Consider the following 24,177-nt stretch of genomic DNA (forward strand, 5'->3'; position numbering starts at 1 on the left):
CGGCTAGATCCCGAGGCCAGGAGTTTGAGACAAGCCCGGTCAACATAGTGAAACCGTCTCTACCAAAAATACAAAAATGAGCCAGGCATGCTGGCGCGCACCTGTAATCCCAGCTACCCAGGAGGTTGAGGTAGAACTGCTTGAACCCGGAAGGTGGAGGCTGTAGTGAGCCAAGATCATGCCACTGCACTTCAGCCTGGGTGACAGAGCAAGACTTTGTTTCAAAAAAAAAAAAAGGGCCTGGCACGGTGGCTCACGCCTGAAATCCTAGCACTTTGGGAGGCCGAGGCAGGCGGATCACGAGGTCAGGCGATCGAGACCATCCTGGCTAACACGGTGAAACCCCGTCTCTACTAAAAATACAAAAAAAAAAAAAAATTAGCCAGGCATGGTGGCGGGCGCCTGTGGTCCCAGCTACTCGGGAGGCTGAGGCAGAAGAATGGGGTGAACCCAGGAGGCGGAGCTTAAAGTGAGCTGAGATTGCACCACTGCACTCCACCCTGGGCGACAGAGTCAGACTCCGCTTCAAAAAAAAGCAAAACTCTGTCTCAAAAAAAAAATACTCGGCCGGGCGTGGTGGCTCAAGCCTGTAATCCCAGCACTTTGGGAGGCCGAGACGGGCGGATCACGAGGTCAGGAGATCGAGACCATCCTGGCTAACACGGTGAAACCCCATCTTTACTAAAAAATATGAAAAACTAGCCGAGGCCGGGCGCGGTGGCTCAAGCCTGTAATTCCAGCACTTTGGGAGGCCGAGACGGGTGGATCATGAGGTCAGGAGATCCGGACCATCCTGGCTAACCCGGTGAAACCCCGTCTCTACTAAAAAATACAAAAAAAAAAAAAAAAACTAGCCGAGCGAGGTGACGGGCGCCTGTAGTCCCAGCTACTCGGGAGGCTGAGGCAGGAGAATGGCGTAAACCCGGGACACGGAGCTTGTAGTGAGCCAAGATCGCGCCACTGTACTCCAGCCTGGGCGACAGAGCGAGACTCCGTCTCAAAAAAAAAAAAAAAAAAAAACTTCAATTCTAATTCTGAAACCTAACACAGAATGATGCCACTAGTTCAATCATAAAATGTCCACTGTGCAGGGCTCTTTGCTAGATACTGGGAATATTCACTCATTCCTTCAACAAACATTAAGCAGTTCTATGTGCTCAGCTCCATTCTGGGTGTTCAGACCACAAAAATGAACTAGAAAAGACATGGTTTCTGGTCAGGCGTGGGGGCTCTTATTTGTAATCCCAGCACTTCAGGAGGCCGAGGTGAGCGGATCACCTGAAGTCAGGAATTCAAGACCAGCCTGACCAACATGGTGAAACCCCATTTCTCCTAAAAATACAAAAATTAGGCTGGATGCAGTGGCTCACGCCTGTAATCCCAACACTTTGGGAGGCCGAGACGGGTGGATCACAAGGTCAGGAGATCGAGACCATCCTGGCCAACATGGTGAAACCCCATATCAACTAAAAATACAAAAAATTAACCAGGCATTGTGGCAGGCACCTGTAGTCCCAGCTACTCTGGAGGCTGAGGCAGGAGAACGGCGTGAACCCAGGAGGCGGAGCTTGCAGTGAGCCGAGATCACACCACTGCACTCCAGCCTGAGTGACAGAGCGAGACTCCATCTCAAAAAAAAAAAAAAATTTGGCCAGGTACAGTGACTCACGTCTGTAATCCCAGCACTTTCAGAGGCCGAGGCAGGCGGATCATGAGGTCAGGAGATCAAGACCAGCCTGGCCAACTTGAGGAAACCCTGTCTCTACTAAAAGACAAAAATTAGCTGGGCGTGGTGGTGGGCACCTGTTATCCCAGCTACTCGGGAGGCTGAGGCAAGAGAATCGCTTGAAACCGGAAAGCAGAGGTTGCAGTGAGCCACGATCGCGCCATTGCATTCCAGACTGGGCGACGAGAGTGTAACTCCGTCTCAGAAAAAAAAAAAAAACACAAAAATTAGCCCAGCATAGTGGTGCACGCCTACCTATAGTCCCAGCTAGTCGGTGGGCTGAGACAGGAGAATCACTTGAACCTGAGAAGCGGAGCTGCAGTGAGCCGAGATCCATGCCATTGCACTCCAGTCTGGGCAACAGAACAAGACTCCGTCTCAAAAAAAGAAAGAAAAAAAAAAGACAAGGTTCCTGCAGTCAAGCAGTTTACCATCAAATAGGGGAGACAAAGTCAACAAAGGTCGAAATAAGCACTATGACAGAAAAGGAAAAGAAACCTCAAATGGGAGGCTAAAGGTCTCTCTGAAGAGGTTCAACTGAGCATGGCCCACTTAGCGGCGGGTAAGCCTGCCACACGCGAGCTGGGAAAAAAGGCTGCAGGGAGCAGGAGCAAGCACAAAGACCAGGAGGCAGGAAGGGCGTTGGAAACACGGAGGCCAGAGCCCAATAAACAATAAGGAAGATGGAAAGGGATGAGGCTGGTGAGGCAGACAGGGCGGTTGGGAAGCCACACAGTCTAAAGGCAGGGGGAATCATCATCCACAAAATCTCTGTTTCTCAACAACACACTGAACAGGAAGCTAGAGTTCCAATCCTAGAGACAAGAGAGATGGGCTGAGACAGGGGATGAGATGGGACAGGATGGTGGGGATGAAGGCAAGAGCACACCTTCCAGCAGTGGTCATCGCCAGGCCCTGCTGACAAATAAGACCAGGGGCAGGAATGCAATGAGAAAGGAAGGAGGTCAGAGTAAAGCTGAGAATTCCAGATTGAGAAACTATGTGGAAGTAACACCTGTGAGGGAACCATGAAAGGAAAGGCTAAAAAAGGTAGAAGACTAGAGGGAAAATCAGGACCTCCATTTGACACTGAGATTGGAGGTGACAACCAGACACACTCCAGTGAAGCCATCCAGCAGGCAGGTGTGCATCTGTGTCTGAGTCCAGGCAAGGGGCCAGAGCTAGAGCTCCACACTGAGGGGTCATCAGAGTAGACATACCCAAATGAAAGGAACATGAATCTCGGTAGAGAAACAAATCATAAAAGAACAATCAAATGGAAATTCTAGAACTGAAAAACACAAAAACAAAAATAAAAAATTCACTGAATGGGCTTATCAGCAGAAGGGAGAGGGCAGAAGACATAAGTGAATAGCTTGTGGTCCCAGCAACTCAGGAGAATGAGGTGGGAGCACTGCTTGAGCCCAGAAATTCAAGGCTACAATGAGATATGACCACACCACTGCACTCCAGCTTGAGCGACAGAGTGAGAATCCAACCAACTCTAAAGAGAAAAACAGAAATGAATCAATAAAAATAACAGGTATACAATCTGAAGGCAGAGATTTAGAAAAAAACAAAAAAAAAAAACAAAAAAACAGAGCCTTAGGAACCCATGGTACAGCATCAAATGCTCCTCACTAAAAAACATGAGGGTCGGGCACAAAGGCTCAAGCCTGTAATCCCAGCACTTTGGGAGGCCGAGTTGGGCAGACTACCTGAGGTCAGGAGTTCGAGACCAGCCTGGCCAACATGGTGAAACCCCACCTCTACTAAATATACAAAGATTAGCCAGGCGTGGCGGCGCACCCATGTAATCCCAGCTACTCAGGAGGCTGAGAGAGAAGAATCACTTGAACCTTGAAGGCAGAGGTTGCAGTGAGCAGAGATCATGCCACTGTACTCCAGCCTGAGCGACAGAGTGAGACTTCATCTCAAAAAAAAAAAAAAATTGCCAAGCACGGTGGCTCACACCTGTAATCCCAGCACTTTGGGAGACCGAGGCAGGCGGATCACAAGATCAGGAGACTGAGACCATCCTGGCAAATGCCGTGAAATCCCATCTCTACTAAAAATACAAAAAAATCAGCCAGGCATGGTGGTGGGTGCCTGTAGTACCAGCTACTCAGGAGGCTGATGCAGGAGAATGGCATGAACCTGGGAGGCGGAGCTTGCAGTGAGCAGAGATCGCGCCACTGAACTCCAGCCTGGGCAACAGAGTGAGACTCTGTCTCACTGAAAAAAAAAAAAAGGCCAGGCGCAGTGGCTCACGCCTGTAATCCTAGCACTTTGGAAGGCCACTTTGGGAGACCAAGACAGGTGAATCACGAGGTCAGGAGATCAAGACCATCCTGGCTAACAAGGTGAAACCCCGTATCTACTAAAACTAAAAAAAATTAGCCGGGCGTGGTGGCAGGCACCTGTAGTCCCAGGTACTCGGGAGGCTGAGGCAGGAGAATGGCCTGAACCTGGGAGGTGGAGTTCGCAGTGAGTCGAGACCGCGCCACTGCACTCCACCCTGGGTGACAGTGCAAGACTCTGTCTCAAAAAAAAAAGACAGAAAAGAACGAAGATAGAACAGAAAAATTTAAAGAGTGGCCAAAACCCCAAAATTTAATGAAAAACATCAAATAACAAATCTAGGAAGTTCAGTAAACTCTCTCAAGTTAGGATACAAAGAACACCACTGCGAGGCACACCAGAGTCACTGCTGAAAGCCAGAGATAAATGAAGATAAGAAGATGGTGGAATAACAGCTTCAAATGCTTAACAGGACCAGGCACCACAGCTCCCGCCTGGAATCCCAGCACTCTGGGAGGCAGGGCAGGGAGGATCACTTGATCAAGACCAGCCTACACAACGTGGTGAAACCCCCATCTCTACCAAAAAACTAAGCAATCAGCTGGGAGGCTGAGGTGGGAGGATCTCTTGAGCCCGAGAAGTCAAGGCTGCAGTGAGCTGTGACTGTGCCAGTGCACTCCAACCTAGGCAAAAAAAAAGGACCGAGCAAGGTGGATCACACCTGTAATCCCAGCACTCTGGGAGGCTGAGGCGGGCAGATCACCTGAGGTCAGGAGTTCAAGACCAGACTGGCCAACATAGTGAAACCCCATCTCTACTAAAAATACAAAAATTAGTTGGACATAGTGGCAGGAGCCTGTAGTCCCAGCTACTGGGGAGGCTGGGGCAAGAGAATCACTTGAACCTGGGAGGCGGAGGTTGCAGTGAGGCAAGATTATGCCACTGCACTCCAGCTTGGGCGATACAATGAGACTTCGTCTCAAAAAAAAGGCCAGGCGCGGTGGCTCACACCTGTAATCCCAACACGTTGGGAGGTCAAGGCAGGCAGATCACGAGGTCAGGAGATTAAGACCATCCTGGCTAACATGGTGAAACCCCATCTCTACTAAAAATACAAAAAATCAGCCAGGCGTGGTGGCAGGCGCCTGTAGTCCCAGCTACTCGGGAGGCTGAGGCAGGAGAATGGCGGGAACCCGGGAGGCGGAGCTTGCAGTGAGCTGAGATCTGGCCACCGCACTCCAGCCTGGGCGACAGAGCGAGACTCCGTCTCAAAAAAAAAAAAAAGAAAAAGAAAATATCCTGCCAGCACTTTGGGAGGCCGAGGCGGGTGGATCACAAGGTCAGATGGAGACCATCCTGGCTAACACAGTGAAACTCTGTCTCTACTAACAATACAAAAAATTAGCCGGAAGTGGTGGCAGGCGCCTGTAGTCCCAGCTACTCGGGAGGCTGAGGCAGGAGAATGGCGTGAACCTGGCAGGCGGAGCTTGCATGAGTCAAGATAGCGCCACTGCACTCCAGCCTGTCCAGCCTGGGCGACAGAGCAAGACTCCCTCTCAAAAAAAAAAAAAAAAAGAAAAAAAGAAAATACCCTTCATGGCCGGGCGCAGTGGCTCACGCCAAAGCAGGTGGATCACAAGGTCAAGAGTTCAACCAGCCTGATGAAGATGGTGAAACCCCGTTTCTACTAAAAACACAAAAAATTAGCTGGGTGTGGTGGCGGGCACCTATAATCGCAGCTACTCGGGAGGCTGAGGCACAGAAATGCTTGAACCCAGGAGGCGGAGGTTGCAGTGAGCCGAGATCGTGCCACTACTCCAGCCTGGGAACAGAGCGAGATGCCATCTCAAAAAAAAGAAAATATCCTTCATATAAACACAGGGCAAAACTAAAACATTTTCAGGTAAAAAAAAACCCAAGGGTCTGTGACCAACAAACCTACCTGCAACAAAGGCTAAAGGATTTTTTTTTTGAGACAGAGTCTCACTCTGTCACCCAGGCTGGAACGCAGTGGCTCACTGGGCTCACTGTAAGCCCCGCCTCCCAGGTTCACGCCATTCTCCTGCCTCAGCCTCCCAAGTAGCTGGGACTACAGGCACCCACCACCACGCCTGGCTAATTTTTTGTATGTTTAGTAGAGACGGGGTTTCACCATGTTAGCCAGGATGGTCTTTTTTTTTTTTTTTTTTTTTTGAGACGGAGTCTCGCGCTGTGTCACCCAGGCTGGAGTGCAGTGGCGCGATCTCGGCTCACTGCAAGCTCCGCCTCCCAGGTTCACGCCATTCTCCTGCCTCAGCCTCCGAGTAGCTGGGACTACAGGCGCCCGCCACCACGCCCGGCTAGTTTTTTGTATTTTTAGTAGAGACGGGGTTTCACCATGTTAGCCAGGATGGTCTCGATCTCCTGACCTCGTGATCCGCCCGTCTCGGCCTCCCAAAGTGCTGGGATTACAGGCTTGAGCCACCGCGCCCGGCCACCAGGATGGTCTTGATCTCCTGATCTCGTGATCCAGCCTCCTCGGCCCCCCAAAGTTCTGGGATTACAGGCACGAGCCACCACGCCCGGCCTGGATGTTTTTCAGTCTGAAGAGAAATAACACCAGACAGAAATAGTCTGAGGAAATTCATGGGAAAAGTAGATAAGGAAGAAACGGTGAAGATAAGCTAAGAAGTACATAATATGCAACTATCACAGTAAATGACATATTTTGTGATTGGCTAAAAAAAGAAAAACTGTCATGGGAATCCTGGACACAACGCAGGTCAGGAGACCAGGGAAGAGCCAGGGATGATTCTTTGAATCAACTGTAGTCATATCTACAATTCATACTCAATTAATACTTTTTTCTTTTTTTTTTTTTTTTGAGACACAGTCTCGCTTTGTTGCCCAGGCTGGAGTGCAGTGGTGTGATGTCCACTCACTGCAAGCTCTGCCTCCCGGGTTCACACCATTCTCCCGCCTCAGCCTCCCAAGTAGCTGAGACTACAGGCGCTTGCCACCACGCCCGGGTAATTTTTTGTATTTTTAGTAGAGATGGGGTTTCACCATGTTAGCCAGGATGGTCTCGATCTCCTGACCTCATGATCCACCTGTTTTGGTCTCCCAAAGTGCTGTGATTACAGGCATGAGCCACCGTTCCCAGGCACTCTTGTGAAATACGTTTTGTTTTTTTTTTTTTTTTGAGATGGAGTCTCACTCTGTTGCCCAGGCTGGAGTGCAGTGACCTGATCTCGGCTCACTGCAACCTCTGCCTTCCGAGTTCAAGCAATTCTCTTGCCTCTGCTTCCCAAGTAACTGGGATTACAGGCACCTGTAACCACGCCCAGCTAATTTTTGTATTTTTAGTAGAGATGGGGTTTCACCATCTTGGTCAGGCTGGTCTTAAACTCCTGACCTCGTGATCCACCCACCTCAGCCTCCCAAAGTGCTGGGATTACAGGTGTGAGCCACTGTGACCAGCCGTGAAATACTTTTACACTTACCTTTGGGCTCTTGTTCCTATAATTTTGAGCAGTTATCAGCTGTGACAAACATCTCATCCAACCCAACTATTATAGAGAAAAGCAATGCAAGAGGCAATTTGGGAATAGGGAAAATAAGAAAATGAGGAAAAGAGAAAAGGTATCGATGGGAGTAACAGCAGAGGATGAAAAAGATCCTGAGGGTCAACACCCAGGCCACAGATACCTTTTTCAAAAATGTTGCTGCTGTTTCTCTCTTTGTTGCTGTGATCCGCTTCACTCCATCCGGGGACTGGACACGAATTATCTGTTGCAAACAAAACATGATGGTTACTGCACAGCCTAGTGAGGTCCTGATCTACTACCATGGCTTCCATCTGTGGTCTTTTAGCATCTGGGTCACTGAAACTTAAAGCCAAACCTCACTCTTCACCTTTCAATACCCAGCTCAATCCTTCTAGAAGATGATGCCGAGGGGTGAGATTCATCAGCATATGGGGAGATATTTTAAGAGTACTGTCCTCTCAACTCTTAGTTTCACTCAGAAAACAACTTTAATTCCTAATCACTATTTATAGAGTATATGTAAAACACTTTTCGTCTCTTCAAACTTAAACAGAAAAAAACCCACCATGAACCATAAATGAATGGTGTTCTTTAAAAAAGATGTCTTTGGGGGGAAAAAAACAAAAGATGTTACTTTGTTCCAGGATCTATATACAAACATTAGATAGTCTTTAAGAGTCCTACAATTTAAAAGAATCACAGGAAATTTTCTAATTGTTACTTTTTTTTACTTTTTTGAGACAGGGTCTTGCTGTCACCCAGACTGGAGTGCAGTGGCAAAATCACAGCTTACTGCAGCCTTGACCTCCAAGATTCAAGCGATCCTCTGACCTCAGCCTCCCAAGAGCTGGGACCACAGGCTTGCACCACCACACCAGGTTAATTTTTTTTTGTAGTGATGGAGTGTCACCATATTGCCCAGGCTGGTCTCGAGCTCCTGGGCTCAAGTGATCCTGCCCCTGTGCTGGGATTACGGGTGTGAGCCACCACGCCCAGCTATTACTTTCCTAAAAAAGATTTTTAAATGGCCAGGCACGGTGGCTGACATCTGTAATCATAGCATTCTGGGAGGCCAAGGCGGTGGATAACTTGAGCTCAGAAGTTCAAGACCAGTGGGCAACATGGGGAAACCCCATCTCTACTAAAAATACAAGAGTCAGCCAGGCATGGTGGCAAATGCCTATGGTCTCAGCTACTTGGGGAGCTGAGGCACGAGGATCACTTGAACCAGGGAGGCTGAGGCTACATTGAGTCCAGATGGTGCCACTGCACTCCAGCATTGGTGACAAAGTGAGACCCTGTCTCAAAAAGAGATTAGGCCAGGCGCGATGGCTCATGCCTGTAATCCCAGCACTTTGGGAGGCTGAGGCGGGCGGATCACCTGAGGTCAGGAGTTCGAGACTAGCCAACATGGTGAAACCCCATCTCTACTAAAAATACAAAAATTAGCTGGGCATGGTGGCAGGCACCTGTAATCCTAGCTACTTGGGAGGCTGAGGCAGGAGAATTGCTTAAACCCAGGAGGTGGAGGTTGCAGTGGACCAAGATCATGCCATAGCATGATGCGCAGCAAGAGTTCGTCTCAAAAAAAAATTTAAACTTAAATTTAAATTTAAAAAAGAGATTAAAATTAAAAGCAATAAAGGTCTTTAATGGTAAAATTTAGTAGGGTTTTGAAAAAAATATTTTCAGCTGGGCGCAGTGGCTCATGCCTATAATCCCAGCACTTCAGGAGGCCAAGGCAGGAGGATTTCTTTAGCCCAGGAGTTCAAGATCAGCCTGGCCAATACAGCAAGACCCCATCCTAATGTAGTAACGTGTGTGTACGTGTGTGCACATATGTACATTAAAGTGTGTGCGTATATATACATATATATATATACATATTTTTCCCCCCCATGGCAAGCCTAAAAAAGTTGGCAGATCTGGAAGACTACTGGACAAAGGGCATTACTTTCTAAGACGACTTGATTTTTATGCTGATGAAAGCCATTGTGAAGGTGAGTTATCATGCCTAGCCGACAGCACAGGTCCCTGCTTTAGACAGGGAGGATGAAATGGCATGTTCTGCAGCAAACAAAGACCTGCTCCAACCACCTGCGGTACAGGAAGGCAGGCAGACAGGAACATGCCCATAATTGTCTCAGCTTCTGTTAGCAAAGACTGACGGTGCATTCTACAGTTTCTTTCTCTCTCATTTCCTGCATTAACGTCTCTTATATTTAGCTCATTTTTTTTTTTCCCCGAGACGAAGTTTCAATCTTGTGGCCCAGGCTAGAGTGCAACGGTGCGATCTTGGCTCACTGCAATCTCTGCCTCTTGAGTTCAAGTGATTCTCCTGCCTCAGCCTCCTGAGTAGCTGGAATCACAGGTGCCCACCACCACACCCAGATAATTTTTTTTTTTTTTTTTTTGAGACAGAGTCTTTTTCCATCGCCCAGGCTGGAGTGCAGTGGTGCAATCTTGGCTCACTGCAACCTCCACCTCCCAGGTTCAGGCGATTCTCCTGTCTCAGCCTCCTGAGTAGCTGGGATTACAGACATGCGCCACCACGCCCAGCTAATTTTTGTATTTTTAGTAGAGACGGGGTTTCAACATGTTAGTCAATCTGGTCTTAAACTTCTACCGCAGGTGATCCACCTGCCTCAGCCTCCCAAAGTGCTGGGATTACAGGCATGAGCCACCAAGCCTGGCCTAATGGATTTTTTGTAGTGAAACATTTCAATTCCCTTATTTCCTTTTTTTTCTTCTTCTTCAGATGGACTCTCGCTCTTGTCACCCAGGCTGGAGTGCAATGGTATGATCTTGGCTCACTGCAACCTCCACCTCCCGAGTTCAAGCGATTCTCCTGTCTCAGCCTCCTGAGTAACTGGGATTACAGGTGCCCGCCACCACGCCTGGCTAATTTTTAGTATTTTTAGTAGAGACAGAGTTTTACCATGTTGGCCAGGCTGGTCTCGAACTCCTGACCTCAAGTGATCCACCCGCCTCGGCCTCCCAAAGTGCTGGGATTATAGGCATGCGCCACAGCACCCGGCCTCCCTTATTTCCTTTTTTATAAATTCTGTAACTATTTTCTGTGAGGTTACCATGGGTGTTAAACATCCTCTTCAACCACTATGCAGATGAAAAGTGTCACAAGCCATTGTCTAAAAAAGATTTCCACTGAGTACAGGACAAAACACCATAAAGGCTTAGAGTCTACTGGAATGTGTCCACTTTTATTAAAGTAACTAAGCCTAATCTAGATTTTCCTGAAATAGGGTAACCCTGTCCTGCATTTTCCCATAACTTTCACTTGGCAGAAAAGGCTCCACCCGACATGTTCTCAACTTTTAAGATTTTGTTTTCAGGCTGGGCACGGTGACTCAGGCCTGTAATCCCAGCACTCTGGGAGGCTGCGGTAGACGGATCACTTGAGCTCAGGAGACCAGTCTGGGCAACTCCGTCTGTATTTAAAAAAAAAAAAAAAAAAAAAAAAAAAGATTTTGTTTTGAAAAATCTTTAAATATCCCAATTGTTAAGAGAATATAAAAAGATATAACTAGAAATACAATTCTTTTTACTTCTAACATCTACTATACTTCATTCTAGATTCAATACCCAAGAATAACTTTTTCACAATACATAGCATTACGTAAATACTTCCACTTATTTGTTTCTAAAATCTGTCTCCCAACATTTAGCTATCTTAAAAAGGAAAGTTCTACTCTAAAGAAGGGGATAGTGCGAATGTTCCTTCAAATGATGACTCTAGAACAAGAGCATGTCACCGCCACTCTTTACAGAGCTAAATGGTTCAGGCTGCAGAATTCTAAGGTGAAGAAGTCATCCTACTTGATCCTCTACCACAGAAGATGGGAGTCCAGGTTTCCAAGGCCAACTCCAGTATTTAACAAGAGACAAACATAATTTGTACCAAGGATAGTTCTGGCCTAGCCTCTGACATGGACTACAAAATGAAACGCACAGGAAGAGGCAGACCTGACAACATGAACACATAGCCTCTTGGTAACTTAGGTTTCCCTATTTATAAGAAAGTAAGACCAGAACGCTTCTTGGGGAAGTTGAAAAACTGGTGAGATACAGTTATATCCACAGAAACTCTTTTTTCCCCTCAAGACGGAGTCTTGCTCTGTCGCCCAGAGCTGGAGTGCAATGACATGATCTCAGTTCACTGCAACCTCCACCTGCCGAGTTCAAGCAATTCTCCTGCCTCAGCTTCCCAAGTAGCTGGGATTATAGGCGCCCGCCACTGCGTCCAGCTAATTTTTGCATTTTTTTTTTTTTTTTACAGACAAGAGTCTCTTGTCACCCAGGCTGGAGTGGAGTGGTGTGATCTTGGCTTACTGTAACCTCCACCTCCCGGGTTCTAGTAATTCTCCTGCCTCAGCCTCCCTAGTGGCTGGGACTACAGGCACACGCCGCCATGCCCAGTTAACTTTCTGTATTTTTTTTTTTAGTAGACACGAGGTTTCACCCTGTTGCCCAGGCTGGTCTCAAACTCCTGAGCTCAGGCAATCCACCTGCCTTGGCCTCACAAAGTGCTAGAATTACAAGCGTGAGCCACTATGCCCCAATTTTTGTATTTTTAGTAAAGACGTGGTTTCACCATGTTGGCCAGGCTGATCTCGAACTCCTGACCTCATGATACACCCGCCTCGGCCTCTTAAAGGGCTGGGATTACAGGTGTGAGCCACCGCGCCCAGCCCAGAAACTTTTAAAGACCTTTTCTTAAATTCAAAAAAACTTTTTAAGTCAATTTCAAAAGAAGAGTGTTTTAATTCCTCTTCTTTTGAAGAAGAGATATTCAACAATCTGAGAAATTCAACGAGATCTAATGCTGTCAATGAGAGCCTAACCTTATATACGCTAGTGGGAAAAAAAAAATGGCCTTCTCTGAAACACCTTTCACTTATCAGTGGTTACTTTAACTCAGTTAAAACTTCAAAGGTAGTTTGAAAGAAGGTTTGAGTGCTAATTCCTAACCTATTTCTAGGCAGAGTCACTAATGATTAACACTTTTTTTTTTTTTTGAGACAGTCTCGCTCTGTCACCCAGGCTGGAGTCCAGGCGCGCAATCTGGGCTTGCTGCAACCTCCATCTCCCGGGTTTGAGTGATTCCCCTCCCTCAGCCTCCAGAGTAGCTGGGATAACAGGCACACGCCACCACACCCGGCTAATTTTGGTATTTTTAGTAGAGACAGTGTTTCACCATGTTGGTCAGGCTAGTCTTGAACTCCTGACCTCGTGATTCGCCCGCCTGGGCCTCCCAAAGTGCTGCGATTACAGGCGTGAGCCACTGCGTGGCCACATTTTATTTTTCAAAGGAGTCAAAGGTTTCTTGGCCAGGCAAGGTAGCTCAGGGCTGTAATCCTAACAATTTGGGACCCCAGGGCAAGAGGATCCCTCAAGCTCAGAGACCAGCCTGTGCAACGTTTGACCAGGAGTCAACGTTTCCTAAGTTTCTCCTGGACCCTATATTCATTCCACTCATCTCCAGGTTGGGACACACAGAGGCACCAGGAAGGCCCCTGAATGGAGAGCTGATGGGACCACCAGAGAAGAGCCTTGTGCGCAAGTGTTAGGTTATCCTGGAGACCCATCTGTCTGCGTCACACGGAGTCTCATTCTGTTGCCCAGGCCGGAGTCCAGCGACACCACCTCGGCTCACCTGGAGACCCATCTGTCTGCGTGTGACGGAGTCTCATTCTGTCGCCCAGGCCGGAGTCCAGTGACGCCACCTTGGCTCACCGTGTTGGCCGGGCTGGTCTTGAACTCCTGACCTCAGGTGATCCACCCACCTCGGTCTCCCAAAGTGCTAGGATTACAGGGGTGAGTCACCGCGCTGGGCCTGGAGACCTATTCTTGACACCGGGCAAAACTGCAGAGACTGTTACAATGCTACAGTATGAACATGACTCCTCAGCCAATCCTGCTTCCCCCAGAAATCCCAAATCTTCCTCAATATTAACCAAAATGCTCCTGTCCAATGGTCAGTTCTTTTTTCCTATCACATTTACTTTTGGGGAGAAACTTCTCACAACTTAACGAGGGCCTGGTTTTCTCTGATTTGTCACTGATTTTTTTTACCTTAAGGGGGGGTACGTGACAATTTATTTATTTTTACTTTTTATTTTTTTGAGACACAGTCTCGCTGCATAGCCCAGGCTGGAGTGCAATGGAGGGATCTCAGCTCACTGCAACCTCCACCTCCAGGGTTCAAGCGATTCTCCTGCCTCAGCCTCCCAAGTAGCTGGGATTACAGGCGTGCGCCATGACGCCCGGCTAATTTTTTGGGTTTTGAGTATTGGTCTTGAACTCCTGACCTCAGGTGATCCACCCGCCTCGGCCTCCCAAAGTGCTGAGATGACAGGCGTGAGCCACTGCGCCCGGCCGACAATTTTAATTTCAGGTAAAAAGTGAAATCAACATCATTTACAACATTCCTCTTAAAGAGGAATTGTCAAGTTTTCCTTCCAAGCAAGGAGCAAAGCCGGCAAGTTACTGTTTTCATTTTCCCAGGTCCTCTGGTGCGGAGGGAGCTCTGTAACGTCCCCGTCTGCAGAGCTGCTCTCTTCAGTGACTCATGACAAGGCACTTGCTGGGAAGTGGGAGAGCAGGAGGAGAGAATCAGAGGGAGATTAGGGTAAGAGGTGTCCCTGGCTCTGAGAGGGGCAGGACTGGCTGCGAGTCCCTGGAATTAGACCAGGAAGTCTCCTGGAGCCGGGAAACGCGAGGGGAAGGAGGGCGGTTTCTCGTCGCCACAGTCCATTCTCCCTGCAGAAAGGCTCGGCCTTTCCCTGCACAGGGCGGGGAACCGGGGTCGCAAGTCCTCCGGGGACGGACAGGGACGGGAAGAAGCCGAGGGGGTGAAAGTCCCCGAGAGGGGCCCAGACACTGCAGAGAAAGCCCCGGCGAAAGAAGGGAAAGGGGCCGAGTCGCGGGGCCGGCAGGCCCGCCTCCCCCACAGGCCGCGGCCGGCAAATCTGCTGCCTCATCCCGGCGTCCCCGCTCCCGCCCGGCCGCCGCACTCACGATGCTCTCGGCCATGGCGGCCGCTCCTGCCTCCGGGCTGGAGCCCCGGGCCGCCGCCGCCTGCCGCCCCAAGGGCCTCGCAGACCCGGCCGCGGCCTCAGCCCCGGCCCCGGCCTCTCTACGCCGCCGCCACCGCCGCTCCAGCTTCGCCCGCCCGGCTCCACCAGCCGCCGACGTCCCCGTGCCTCGCTCAATACGCTCCCCGCGGGCGCGCGGCCGGGAAACCAGGTTCCGGCCCCACCAACTGCCCAACGCATGCGCAGAGCGGCGCCGCTGACCCGCCCCGCATCCCTGCAACTAGAGGCGGGGATTTTGGAAAGATGCCTCCGCGATGACTTATGCTCGTCCTCGGAAAGCCAAGCGGTACCGAAAAGCCCAAAAAGGAGGCAAAGACGAGCATCCGAAATCTCACTCAAAAATAACTACTGCTGCGTATTGTAGCGTATTATAATTGGGGAAACAGCATTCCGAACTTCTCTCCATGCACAAGTAAGTAGAGAAACAATTTCAGGAAGGGAGGATCACGCCTTCATGTTATTTTTTAAAGTATTTTTAAAATTTAACATAAGAAAAACAAGTGAGTTTAAACTGCATTTCAGGCCGGGCGCGGTGGCTCATGCCTGTAATCCCAGCATTTTAGGAGGCCAAGGTGGACGGATCACCTGAGGTCAAAAGTTGGAAACCAGCCTGGCCAAAATAGTGAAAACCCCGTCCCTACTCAAAATACAAGATTAGGCCATACGCGGTGGCTCACGCCTGTAATCCCAGCACTTTGGGAGGCCAAGGCAGGTGGATCACCTAAGGTCAGGAGTTCGAGACCAGCCTGACCAACATGGTGAAACCCCGTCTCTACTAAAAATACAAAAATTAACCGGGCGTGGTGGCGGCGCCTGTAGTCCCAGCTACTCAGGAGTCTGAGGCCGGACAATCTCTTGAAGCCTAGAGGCGGAGGTTGGAATGAGCCAAGTTGGTGCCACTGCACTCCAGCCTGGTCGACAGAGTGAGACTTCATCTCAAAACAAACAAACAAACAAGCGAACAGAGACATCACTTCACAGATTCTAAGGATTTTAGGAATTGGATGCCAGGAAACCGAAAGAACAAATATATACATATTTCACAACATCACAATTACCGTGAGGGTTTTTTTAAACTATGTTAAATTATGTTAATTGAGGCCGGGCACACTTTGGGAGGCCGAGGAAGGAAGATCACAAGGTCAGGAGATCTAGAGCATCCTGGCTAACACTGTGAAACCCCATCTCTACTGAAAAATACAAAAAAAATTAGCCAGGCATGGTGGCAGGTGCTTGTAGTCCCAGCTACTCGGCAGGCTGAGGCAGGAGAAGGGCGTGAACCCGTGGGGCAGAGCTTGCAGTGAGCCAAGATCGCGCCACTACACTCCAGCCTGAGCCACAGAGCGAGACTCCGTCTCAAAAAAAAAAAAAAATTATGTTAATTGATTAAATTATGTTAGTAATTGTATTAGTTTGCTAAGGGTGCCATTGTAACTGCCCAACAGGTTGTCCTTGCCCACTGCCTAGACTTTATCAAGACAGGGGAATTGCAATAAAGAGTTTAATTCACACAGAGCCGGCTTGTACGGGTTACTGAGGTTTTATTACTACTCAAAAAAATCAGCGTCCTCAAGAATTTGGGGATTAGAGTTTTGCTTGGTTTTTTTGTGTTTTTGTTGTTGTTGTTGTTTTTGAGACTGAATCACTCTATCACCCAGGCTGGAGTGCAGTGGTGTGATCTCAGCTCACTGCAACCTCCACCTCCTGGGTTCCAGCGATTCTTCTGCCTCAGCCTCCCCAGTAACTGGGACTACAGGCGCACACCACCATGCCTGGCTAATTTTGTATTTTTAGTAGAGATGGGGTTTCTCAATGTTGGTCAGGCTGGTCTAGAACTCCCGACCTCAGGTGATCCGCCCTCCTGGGCCTCCCCAAAGTGCTGGGACTACAGGTGTGAGTCACTGTGCCCAGCTGGGGACTGGCATTTTTAAGGATAATTTGGTGGGTATGGGGTCAGAAAGCAGGGAGTGTTGATTGGTTGGGTCAGAGATGAAATGATAGGGAGTCAAAACTGTCCTCTTGTGCTGAGTTAGTTCCTGGGTGGGGGCCACAAGATATGAGCCAGTTTATCAATCTGGGTGGTGCCAGCTGATCCATGGAGTGCAGAGTCTGCAAAATATCTCAAGCACTGATCTGTTTTATAATAGCGATGTTATCCTGAGGAGCAATTTGGGAGGTTTAGAATCTTGTAGCCTCCAGCTACATGACTCCTAAACCATAATTTCTAATCTTTTTTTTTTTGAGATGGAGTCTCGCTCTGTCGCCCAGGCTGGAGTGCAGTGGCACTATCTCGGCTCACTGCAAGCTCCGCCTCCTGGGTTAATGCCATTCTCCTGCCTCAGCCTCCCAAGTAGCTGGTACTACAGGCGCCTGCCACCACGCCCGGCTAATTTTTTGTATTTTTAGTAGAGACGGGGTTTCACCGTGTTAGCCAGGATGGTCTCAATCTTCTGACTTCGTGATCCACCCGCCTCAGCATACCAAAGTGCTGGGATTATAGGCGTGAGCCACCGTACCTGGCCTGGAATTACTTGCTGACAGTCCTAGAAGCTAGAATCCCAGATGGAGGTGTCAGTAGACGTGGTTTCTCTTTTTTTTTTTTTTTTTTTTTTTTTTTTTTGAGACGGAGTCTCACTCTGTCGCCCAGGCTGGAGTGCAGTGGCGCGATCTCAGCTCACTGCAAGCTCTGCCTCCCGGGTTCACACCATTCTCCTGCCTCAGCCTCCCGACTAACTGGGACTACAAGGCGTGAGCCACCGCGCCCGGCTAATTTTTGTATTTTTAGTAGAGACAGGGTTTCACTATATTGGTCAGGCTGGTCTTGAACTCCTAACCCCATGATCCGCCCACCTTGGCCTCCCAAAGTGCTGGGATTACAGGCGTGAGCCACTGTGCCCAGCCATCCCCATCTTTCAAATACAGCTGTTTGTCTAAAAAAAATAAAATAAAGGCCGGGCGTGGTGCCTCTTGCCTGTAATCCCAGCACTTTGGGAGGCCCAGGCAGGTGAATCATGAGGTCAGGAGTTTGAGACCAGCCTGACCAACATGGTAAAACCCTGTCTCTACTAAAAATACAAAAATTAGCCAGGCGTGGTAGCACGTGCCTGTAATCCCAGCTACTAAGGAGGCTGAGGCAGGAGAATCGCTTGAACCTGGGAGGCAGAGGTTGCAGTGAGCTGAGATTGCACCACTGCACTCCAGCTTTGGCGACAGGGCAAAACTCTGTCTCAGAAAAATTAATTAATTAATTAATTAATAATAACATTAAAAAATAAACAAAAATGTGGCCGGGCACAGTGGCTCATGTCTGTAATCCCAGCACTTTGGGAGGCCGAGGTAAGTGGATCACCTGAGATCAGGAGTTCAAGACCAGCCTGGCCAACATGGCAAAACCCCATCTCCACTAAAAATACAAAAAATTAGCTGGGTGTGGTGGCGTGCACCTGTAATCCAAGCTACTCAGGAGGCTGAGGCAGGAGAATCACTTGAACCCAGGAGGCAGAGGTTGCAGTGAGCCAAGATCGTACCACTGCACTCCAGCCTGGGTGACAGAGCGAGATTCCGTCTCAGAAAAAATAACTTCATTCTTTTATGCCCAAATCATATTGTTCTGTGGGAAGCTAGTAGGGAGACATGAAGCAAGAACACAAACAACTACCAAGTGAAGCAAAGTCAAGCACCTTGTGATACTGTAAAAGGAAAAAGGTGTTCCAGAAGCCCAGGAGAGGGTGGGCTACAGCTCCCCGGGCTGGAGAAGACGCCTTTGTGGAGGAGATGGTCTGAAGCTGGCTGGGGAGACAGGGAGGGTTCCAGATGACAGGGATGGCACAGTGAGGAGATTTCAGGGAACAGCAAAGGTCAGGGACACATGGATGCCAGGCCCGGGACCAGCAAGCCGCCCGTTCGGCTGGATCGTCAAGTGGTGAGCAAGATCAGCGGTGGATACAGCTAAGGAGAGAGTCAAGCAAAAGAAGCTGACACACCTGCGTAGGGGCAAGGTGACGGTGGAAACAGCATGTGGTGTGCGGCGGATCCCAGGTGTTCACTCTTTCTCTTGCCATGAAAACATGTGCAGAGGCTCTCCTTGAAGCAGAGACTCTCCTTGAAGTCTCTTCTGCCTGAGAACTCCAGAGGTCTCATGAGCTCCCAGCACCTTTGACAGACATATCTACACCTCACACATCCCACATGGAACCAGCAAGGCTGGGGAGGGGGCATGCCCAAGGTGGCACAGAATTGGTGGCAGGTGGCATCCCACATTAGAGACCCTAGAGCACTCTAGTCCAGGCATAAGCACACAGTAGTGACCACAGCACGTTCCTGCTCCTGAGAGGCTCAGGGGGTGGGGGAGCCCCAAGCCCAGTACCTTAAAACCAGGAAGGAGGGCTGGGCACAGTGCCTGTAATCCCAGCACTTTGGGAGGCCAAGGCGGGCGGATCACCTGAGGTTGGGAGTTCGAGACCAGCCTGACCAACATGGAGAAACCCATCTCTACTAAAAATACAGAAAATTAGCTGGGCGCAGTGGCACATGCCTGTAATCTCAGCTACTAGGGAGGCTGACGCAGAAGAATCACTTAAACCCGGGAGGCAGAGGTTGCAGTGAGTCGAGATCACGCCATTGCACTCTAGCCTGGGCAACAAGAGCAAAACTCAGTCTCAAAAACAAAAACAAAAACCAGGAAGGAGGTGATCTGGTGGGTGGACGCTGCTTCATTTGTGCAGTGAACAAACCCGGGGGATAGATTGGCACTGGGGCTACTGATGGGTCTCTTGGGATTGGGGTTGTGAACCAATTTGCCGGGGTCTGATTCCCTGGTTGGGAGCTGATGGAGCAGCTGCTGACCCTGCAGAGCTGAAGTCCGCCTGGGGGCCCTGCAGTGACAGCCACAAGGCTGGCCCCCAAACATCGCACCTGCGCAGAGCTTAAGGGATCCACAGAGCCAGGGCTGGGGAGAAATGTGTCTCCACAAGCAGAGGCCGCCTTAAGCTCTAAAATGTGATTCTTCACATGACTCAACTGTGACTCCGGCATCTGGGTGGGGCTCGCAGCTCCTCCATTTCCATGCCCAGGGCTGCACCGTTCACAGACCAGCCCAAGGCCACGGTCAGGACCAGCCCAGCAGCCCAGCCACAGAGGAGCCAGCGAAGCTCTCCCGGCGCCTGTGCTGGGGGCTTTCTGTTCCAGCATCAAGGATGGAGGAAGGGGAGAGGAGCCCCTTACTGTCCCAGGTGAGCAGTGTCAAGTGGCCTTGCCCTGAGGCTGGAGATGTCCCCAGCCCTGAGGTCCCAAGGGCAGTCCCTGGGCTGGGTTCACACCCACCCCTGCCCCTGGTGCCACCCCACACCTCAATGCTGAGATTGGGTTGGGGGGTGGTTCTAGGCAGCCCCCTCCCGCTTCCCCACTGCTACAGTTCTCTCAGCCCCATGCTGGCCTCTGGTCAGGGGATCTGCCAGGTCTCCCTAAGGGCCTTGGGGGCAACCTTTGGCTCAGGGTGCAGGAGGGGGTGAAGGCAAATGTCCCTTGCAGCCAGCCTCCAACGGCTTCTGGCCTCCAGCAGCCCCAGTCTGGCCAACCAGGCACTGGCAACCTGTCCTTTTGCTTCAAATGACTTGTTGAGGTCTTGGGGGTGATAAATAACCCTCCTCTGGGGCCGGGCACGGTGGCTCACCCCTGTAATCCCAGCACTTTGGAAGACTGAGGAGGGAGGATTGCGTGAGCCCAGGAGTTCAGGACCAGCCTAGGCAATGTAGCGAGACCCTGTCTCTACAAAAAATGTTATATATATATATATTTTTTACATAGAGTCTCGCTCTGTCACCAGGCTGGAGTACAGTGGCACAACCTTGGCTCACTGCAATGTCCACCTCCTGGGTTCAAGCAATTCACATGCCTCAGCCTCCGGAGTAGCTGGGATTACAGGCACACGCCACCACACCCAGCTGATTTTTTTAGTAGAGACGGGTTTTTACCATGTTGGCCAGGATGGTCTCCATCTCCTGACCTCGTGATCCACCCGCCTTGGCCTCCCAAAGTGCTGGGATTACAGGCATGAGCCACCATGGCCGACCTAGAAAAAATAATTTTAAAAAATTACCGGGACATGGTGGCAGTGCTTGTAGTCCCAGCTACTCAGGAGGCTGAAGAGGAAGGATGGCTTGAGCCTGGGAGTCTGAGGCTGCAGTGAGCCGAGAGCCTGAGGCTGCAATCAGCTTCTTCCTGGTGAAACTGGGTTGGAATGGGATCCTTGCCCAGCGCACAGCCATGGCTTCTTTTTATTTTTATTTATTTATTTTTTTCAGATAGAGTCCTGCTCTGTCACCCAGGCTGAAGTGCAGTTGTGCGATCTCTGCTCACACAACCTCTGCCTCCTGGGTTCAAGCAATTCTCCTGCCTCAGCCTCCCGAGTAGCTGGGATTACAGGTGTGTGCCACCGCGCCCGGCTAATTTTTTTTTTTTTTTTTTTTTTTTTGAGAGGGGGTCTCGCGCTGTGTCACCCAGGCTGGAGTGCAGTGGCGCGATCTCGGCTCACTGCAAGCTCCGCCTCCCAGGTTCAGGCCATTCTCCTGCCTCAGCCTCCAAGTAGCTGGGACTACAGGCGCCCGCCACCACGCCCGGCTAGTTTTTTGTATTTTTAGTAGAGACGGGGTTTCACCATGTTAGCCAGGATGGTCTCGATCTCCTGACCTCGTGATCCGCCCGCCTCGGCCTCCCAAAGTGCTGGGATTACAGGCTTGAGCCACCGCGCCCAGCCTTTTTTTTTTTTTTTAAGTAGAGATGAGGTTTCTCCGTGTTGGTCAGGCTGGTCTTGAATTCCTGACCTCAGGTGACCCACCCGCCTCAGTCTCCCAAAGTGTTGGGATTGCAGGCGTGAGCCACAGCGTCCAGCCCAGCCATGGCTCCTTATTCTCCTTTTTTTTTTTTTTTTTTTTTTTTTTTTTTTTTTTTTTTTTTTTTTTTGAGACGGAGTCTCACTGTGTCTCCCAGGCTGGAGTGCAGTGGCGCGATCTCGGCTCACTGCAAGCTCCGCCCCCCGGGTTCACGCAATTCTCCCGCCTCAGCCTCCCGAGTAGCTGGGACTACAGGCGCCCGCTACCGCGCCCGGCTAGGTTTTTTTTGTATTTTTAGTAGAGACGGGGTTTCACCATGTTAGCCAGGATAGTCTCGATCTCCTGACCTTGTGATCCACCCGCCTCGGCCTCCCAAAGTGCTGGGATTACAGGCTTGAGCCACCGCGCCCGGCCTATTCTCCTTTTTAAAAAACCTCTGTTCCCAGCAGAACTGGCCACCTGCAGGGCTGCCTCTTTCCCCACAGAGAGAGACCAGCAGGCCTTTCCTGCCAGTGGGCCAGGGGGTCCCCTCTGAAGGCCATGCAAGCCCTCAGATGGTCTCCCTGAGCTCCTGGGCACCCTCCTCCCTGTCCTGGGAGCCTGTTGGGCAGGGGACTGTCCTGTCCTTGGCAGCAGGGCTCAGTGCCATGTCCACACTCGGTGTGGGCTGTTGGTGGGGCTGAATGAGGGGGTGCTGGGATGTGAGGACTGGTTTCAGAGGGGAAGGGAAAGGGCAGCCATGTGGGCCAGCCCCTCTGGCTGGTGAGGAAGCCCCTTTACACAAGGTCCATGCTGCAGGCACATACAGACTGATCCAGACAGACGCTGTTTCAAACGCTGGGGAAGCAGCCCTGCCTGTGCACTGCAGGAAAGCCGGGGTGGCCCTGACCCGGGGAGGCCGCAGCCACCCACACGCAGGACGGGAGAGAGTGGGTGTGTTCACTGAGCGCCACCCTGCCTGGTCTTCACCACAGCCTTTCAGGGTCTGCTCATCACCCTGTTCTAAAGGTGGGGGCCCACACACCAGTAGGCAGCAGAGTTGGGGCCCTCATGGTCCCTTCTGCTGCCCAGCCAAGCAGGACAGCCCTGAGGGCCCCCTGCCCCTGGCTGTCCACATCTCTGAGCTCCAGTTCTGCCCTCCGCCATCTGGCATCCTCCCATCCCTTGAAGGCTTTGCCACTGAGCTCTTCCCTGACCCCTCACCAGTTGTCACAGAGTCTGGGTGAATGCGGTGTCACCCTGTTACTCCTCCCTCTGCAGGAAACTGCAGGCCAGAAGCCCCTCTCTGTGCACAGTCCACCCACCGCAGGCTGTCTAGATCCAGTGCCCTGGGAGGACCAGGCGGACGCCTGGGGCTGCAGCTGCTGTCCCCCAGAGACCAAGCGCCAGGCCTTGAGGGGCACCCCCGGGAAAGGACCAGCCCCTTCCCTGTCCATAGGAAGCAGCTGTATCAAGTATCTGATCTTCTTCTCCAACTTCCTCTTCTCCCTGCTGGGGCTGCTGGCCCTGGCCATCGGGCTCTGGGGCCTGGCCGTCAAGGGGTCTCTGGGAAGTGATCTGGGGGGGGGCCCTGCCCGTAGACCCCATGCTGGGGCTGGCACTGGGGGGGGCTGGTAGTCAGCACAGTGAGCCTGGCTGGCTGCCTGGGCGCCCTCTGTGAGAACACCTGCCTGTTACATGGCTTCTCCGGGGGCATCCTTGCCTTCCTGGTGCTTGAGGCCCTGGCGGGGGCCCTGGTGGTGGCCCTCTGGGGCCCGCTGCAAGACAGCCTGGAGCACACCCTGCGTGTGGCCATCGTTCACTACCAGGACGACGCAGACCTGCGCTTCCTTCTCGACCAAGTCCAGCTCGGGCTGAAGTGCTGTGGGGCTGCCTCCTACCAGGACTGGCAGCAGAACCTGTGAGTCTTGGAGTGGGCGAGGGACAGGGCCGCCACAGGATCCCAGAGGCCACACACCCTCGTGTGTGTACACACAGTCACTCACATGTACACACTCAATTCGTGCATGCCCACATGCACGCACACGTATACCTACATGTACACACATATCCACACTGACACGTCTCGTGCTCACAGGTTTCACGCATGTGGACACACACCTACACACTCCTCTACACTGACATGAACATGTTCTCATGTGCACACACAAAACAGCCTCACACTCAGGTACACACTCAAACTGAAACATGTTCATACACACACATGTCATGCACACAAGGTACAGGGGTGCTTGCCTCTCCTTGTTCCTTGGGCTCAGGGCCCCAATCAGCCCTGCGGCCCCCACAGCCTCCAGTGTGTTTCTGTTCCCCCTGCCAGGGCCAGGAGGACTACCCAGGATCTTAGTGGAGAAGCTGAACCCGCAGACTTAGAAAGTCATTTTTCTGCTGGGCACGATGGCTCACACCTGTAATCCCAGCACTTTGGGAGGCCAAGGCAGGCGGATCACCTGAGGTCAGGAGTTCGAGACCAGCCTGGCCAACATGGTGAAGCCCCCTCTCTACTAAAAACACAAAAATTAGCCAGGAGTGGTGGCAGGCACCTGTAATCCCAGCTACTCAGGAGGCTGAGGCAGGAGAATCACTTGAACCCAGGAGGTGGCGGTTGCAGCCAAAACCGCACCACTGCACTCCAGCCTGGGCAACAGAGCGAGACTCCATCTCAAAAAAAAAAAAAAAAA

General features: G+C 50.9%; 2 protein-coding genes across 2 annotated transcripts in view; one reads left to right on the top strand and one right to left on the bottom strand.

Annotated features, from left to right (window-relative positions):
* Nucleotides 1-14,824, bottom strand: part of NPLOC4 (NPL4 homolog, ubiquitin recognition factor) — an 85,321-nt gene extending 70,497 nt beyond the window's left edge. Inside the window, exons 1-2 of the mRNA XM_025361476.1 lie at nucleotides 14,593-14,824; nucleotides 7,715-7,795 (exon numbers count right to left, since the gene is read on the bottom strand). Coding sequence (XP_025217261.1) covers nucleotides 7,715-7,795; nucleotides 14,593-14,607 — 96 coding nt within the window. The 5' untranslated portion in view covers nucleotides 14,608-14,824. The remainder of the gene's footprint in view (nucleotides 1-7,714; nucleotides 7,796-14,592) is intronic.
* A 4,932-nt stretch (nucleotides 14,825-19,756) lies between these two features.
* The window catches only part of TSPAN10 (tetraspanin 10), a 7,288-nt gene continuing 2,867 nt past the window's right edge, over nucleotides 19,757-24,177 (top strand). Inside the window, 4 exon segments of the mRNA XM_025361477.1 lie at nucleotides 19,757-19,900; nucleotides 22,760-23,059; nucleotides 23,061-23,102; nucleotides 23,104-23,399. Coding sequence (XP_025217262.1) covers nucleotides 19,865-19,900; nucleotides 22,760-23,059; nucleotides 23,061-23,102; nucleotides 23,104-23,399 — 674 coding nt within the window. The 5' untranslated portion in view covers nucleotides 19,757-19,864.

The sequence above is a fragment of the Theropithecus gelada genome, chromosome 16 (assembly GCF_003255815.1).
Source record: "Theropithecus gelada isolate Dixy chromosome 16, Tgel_1.0, whole genome shotgun sequence".
Taxonomy (NCBI): domain Eukaryota; kingdom Metazoa; phylum Chordata; class Mammalia; order Primates; family Cercopithecidae; genus Theropithecus; species Theropithecus gelada.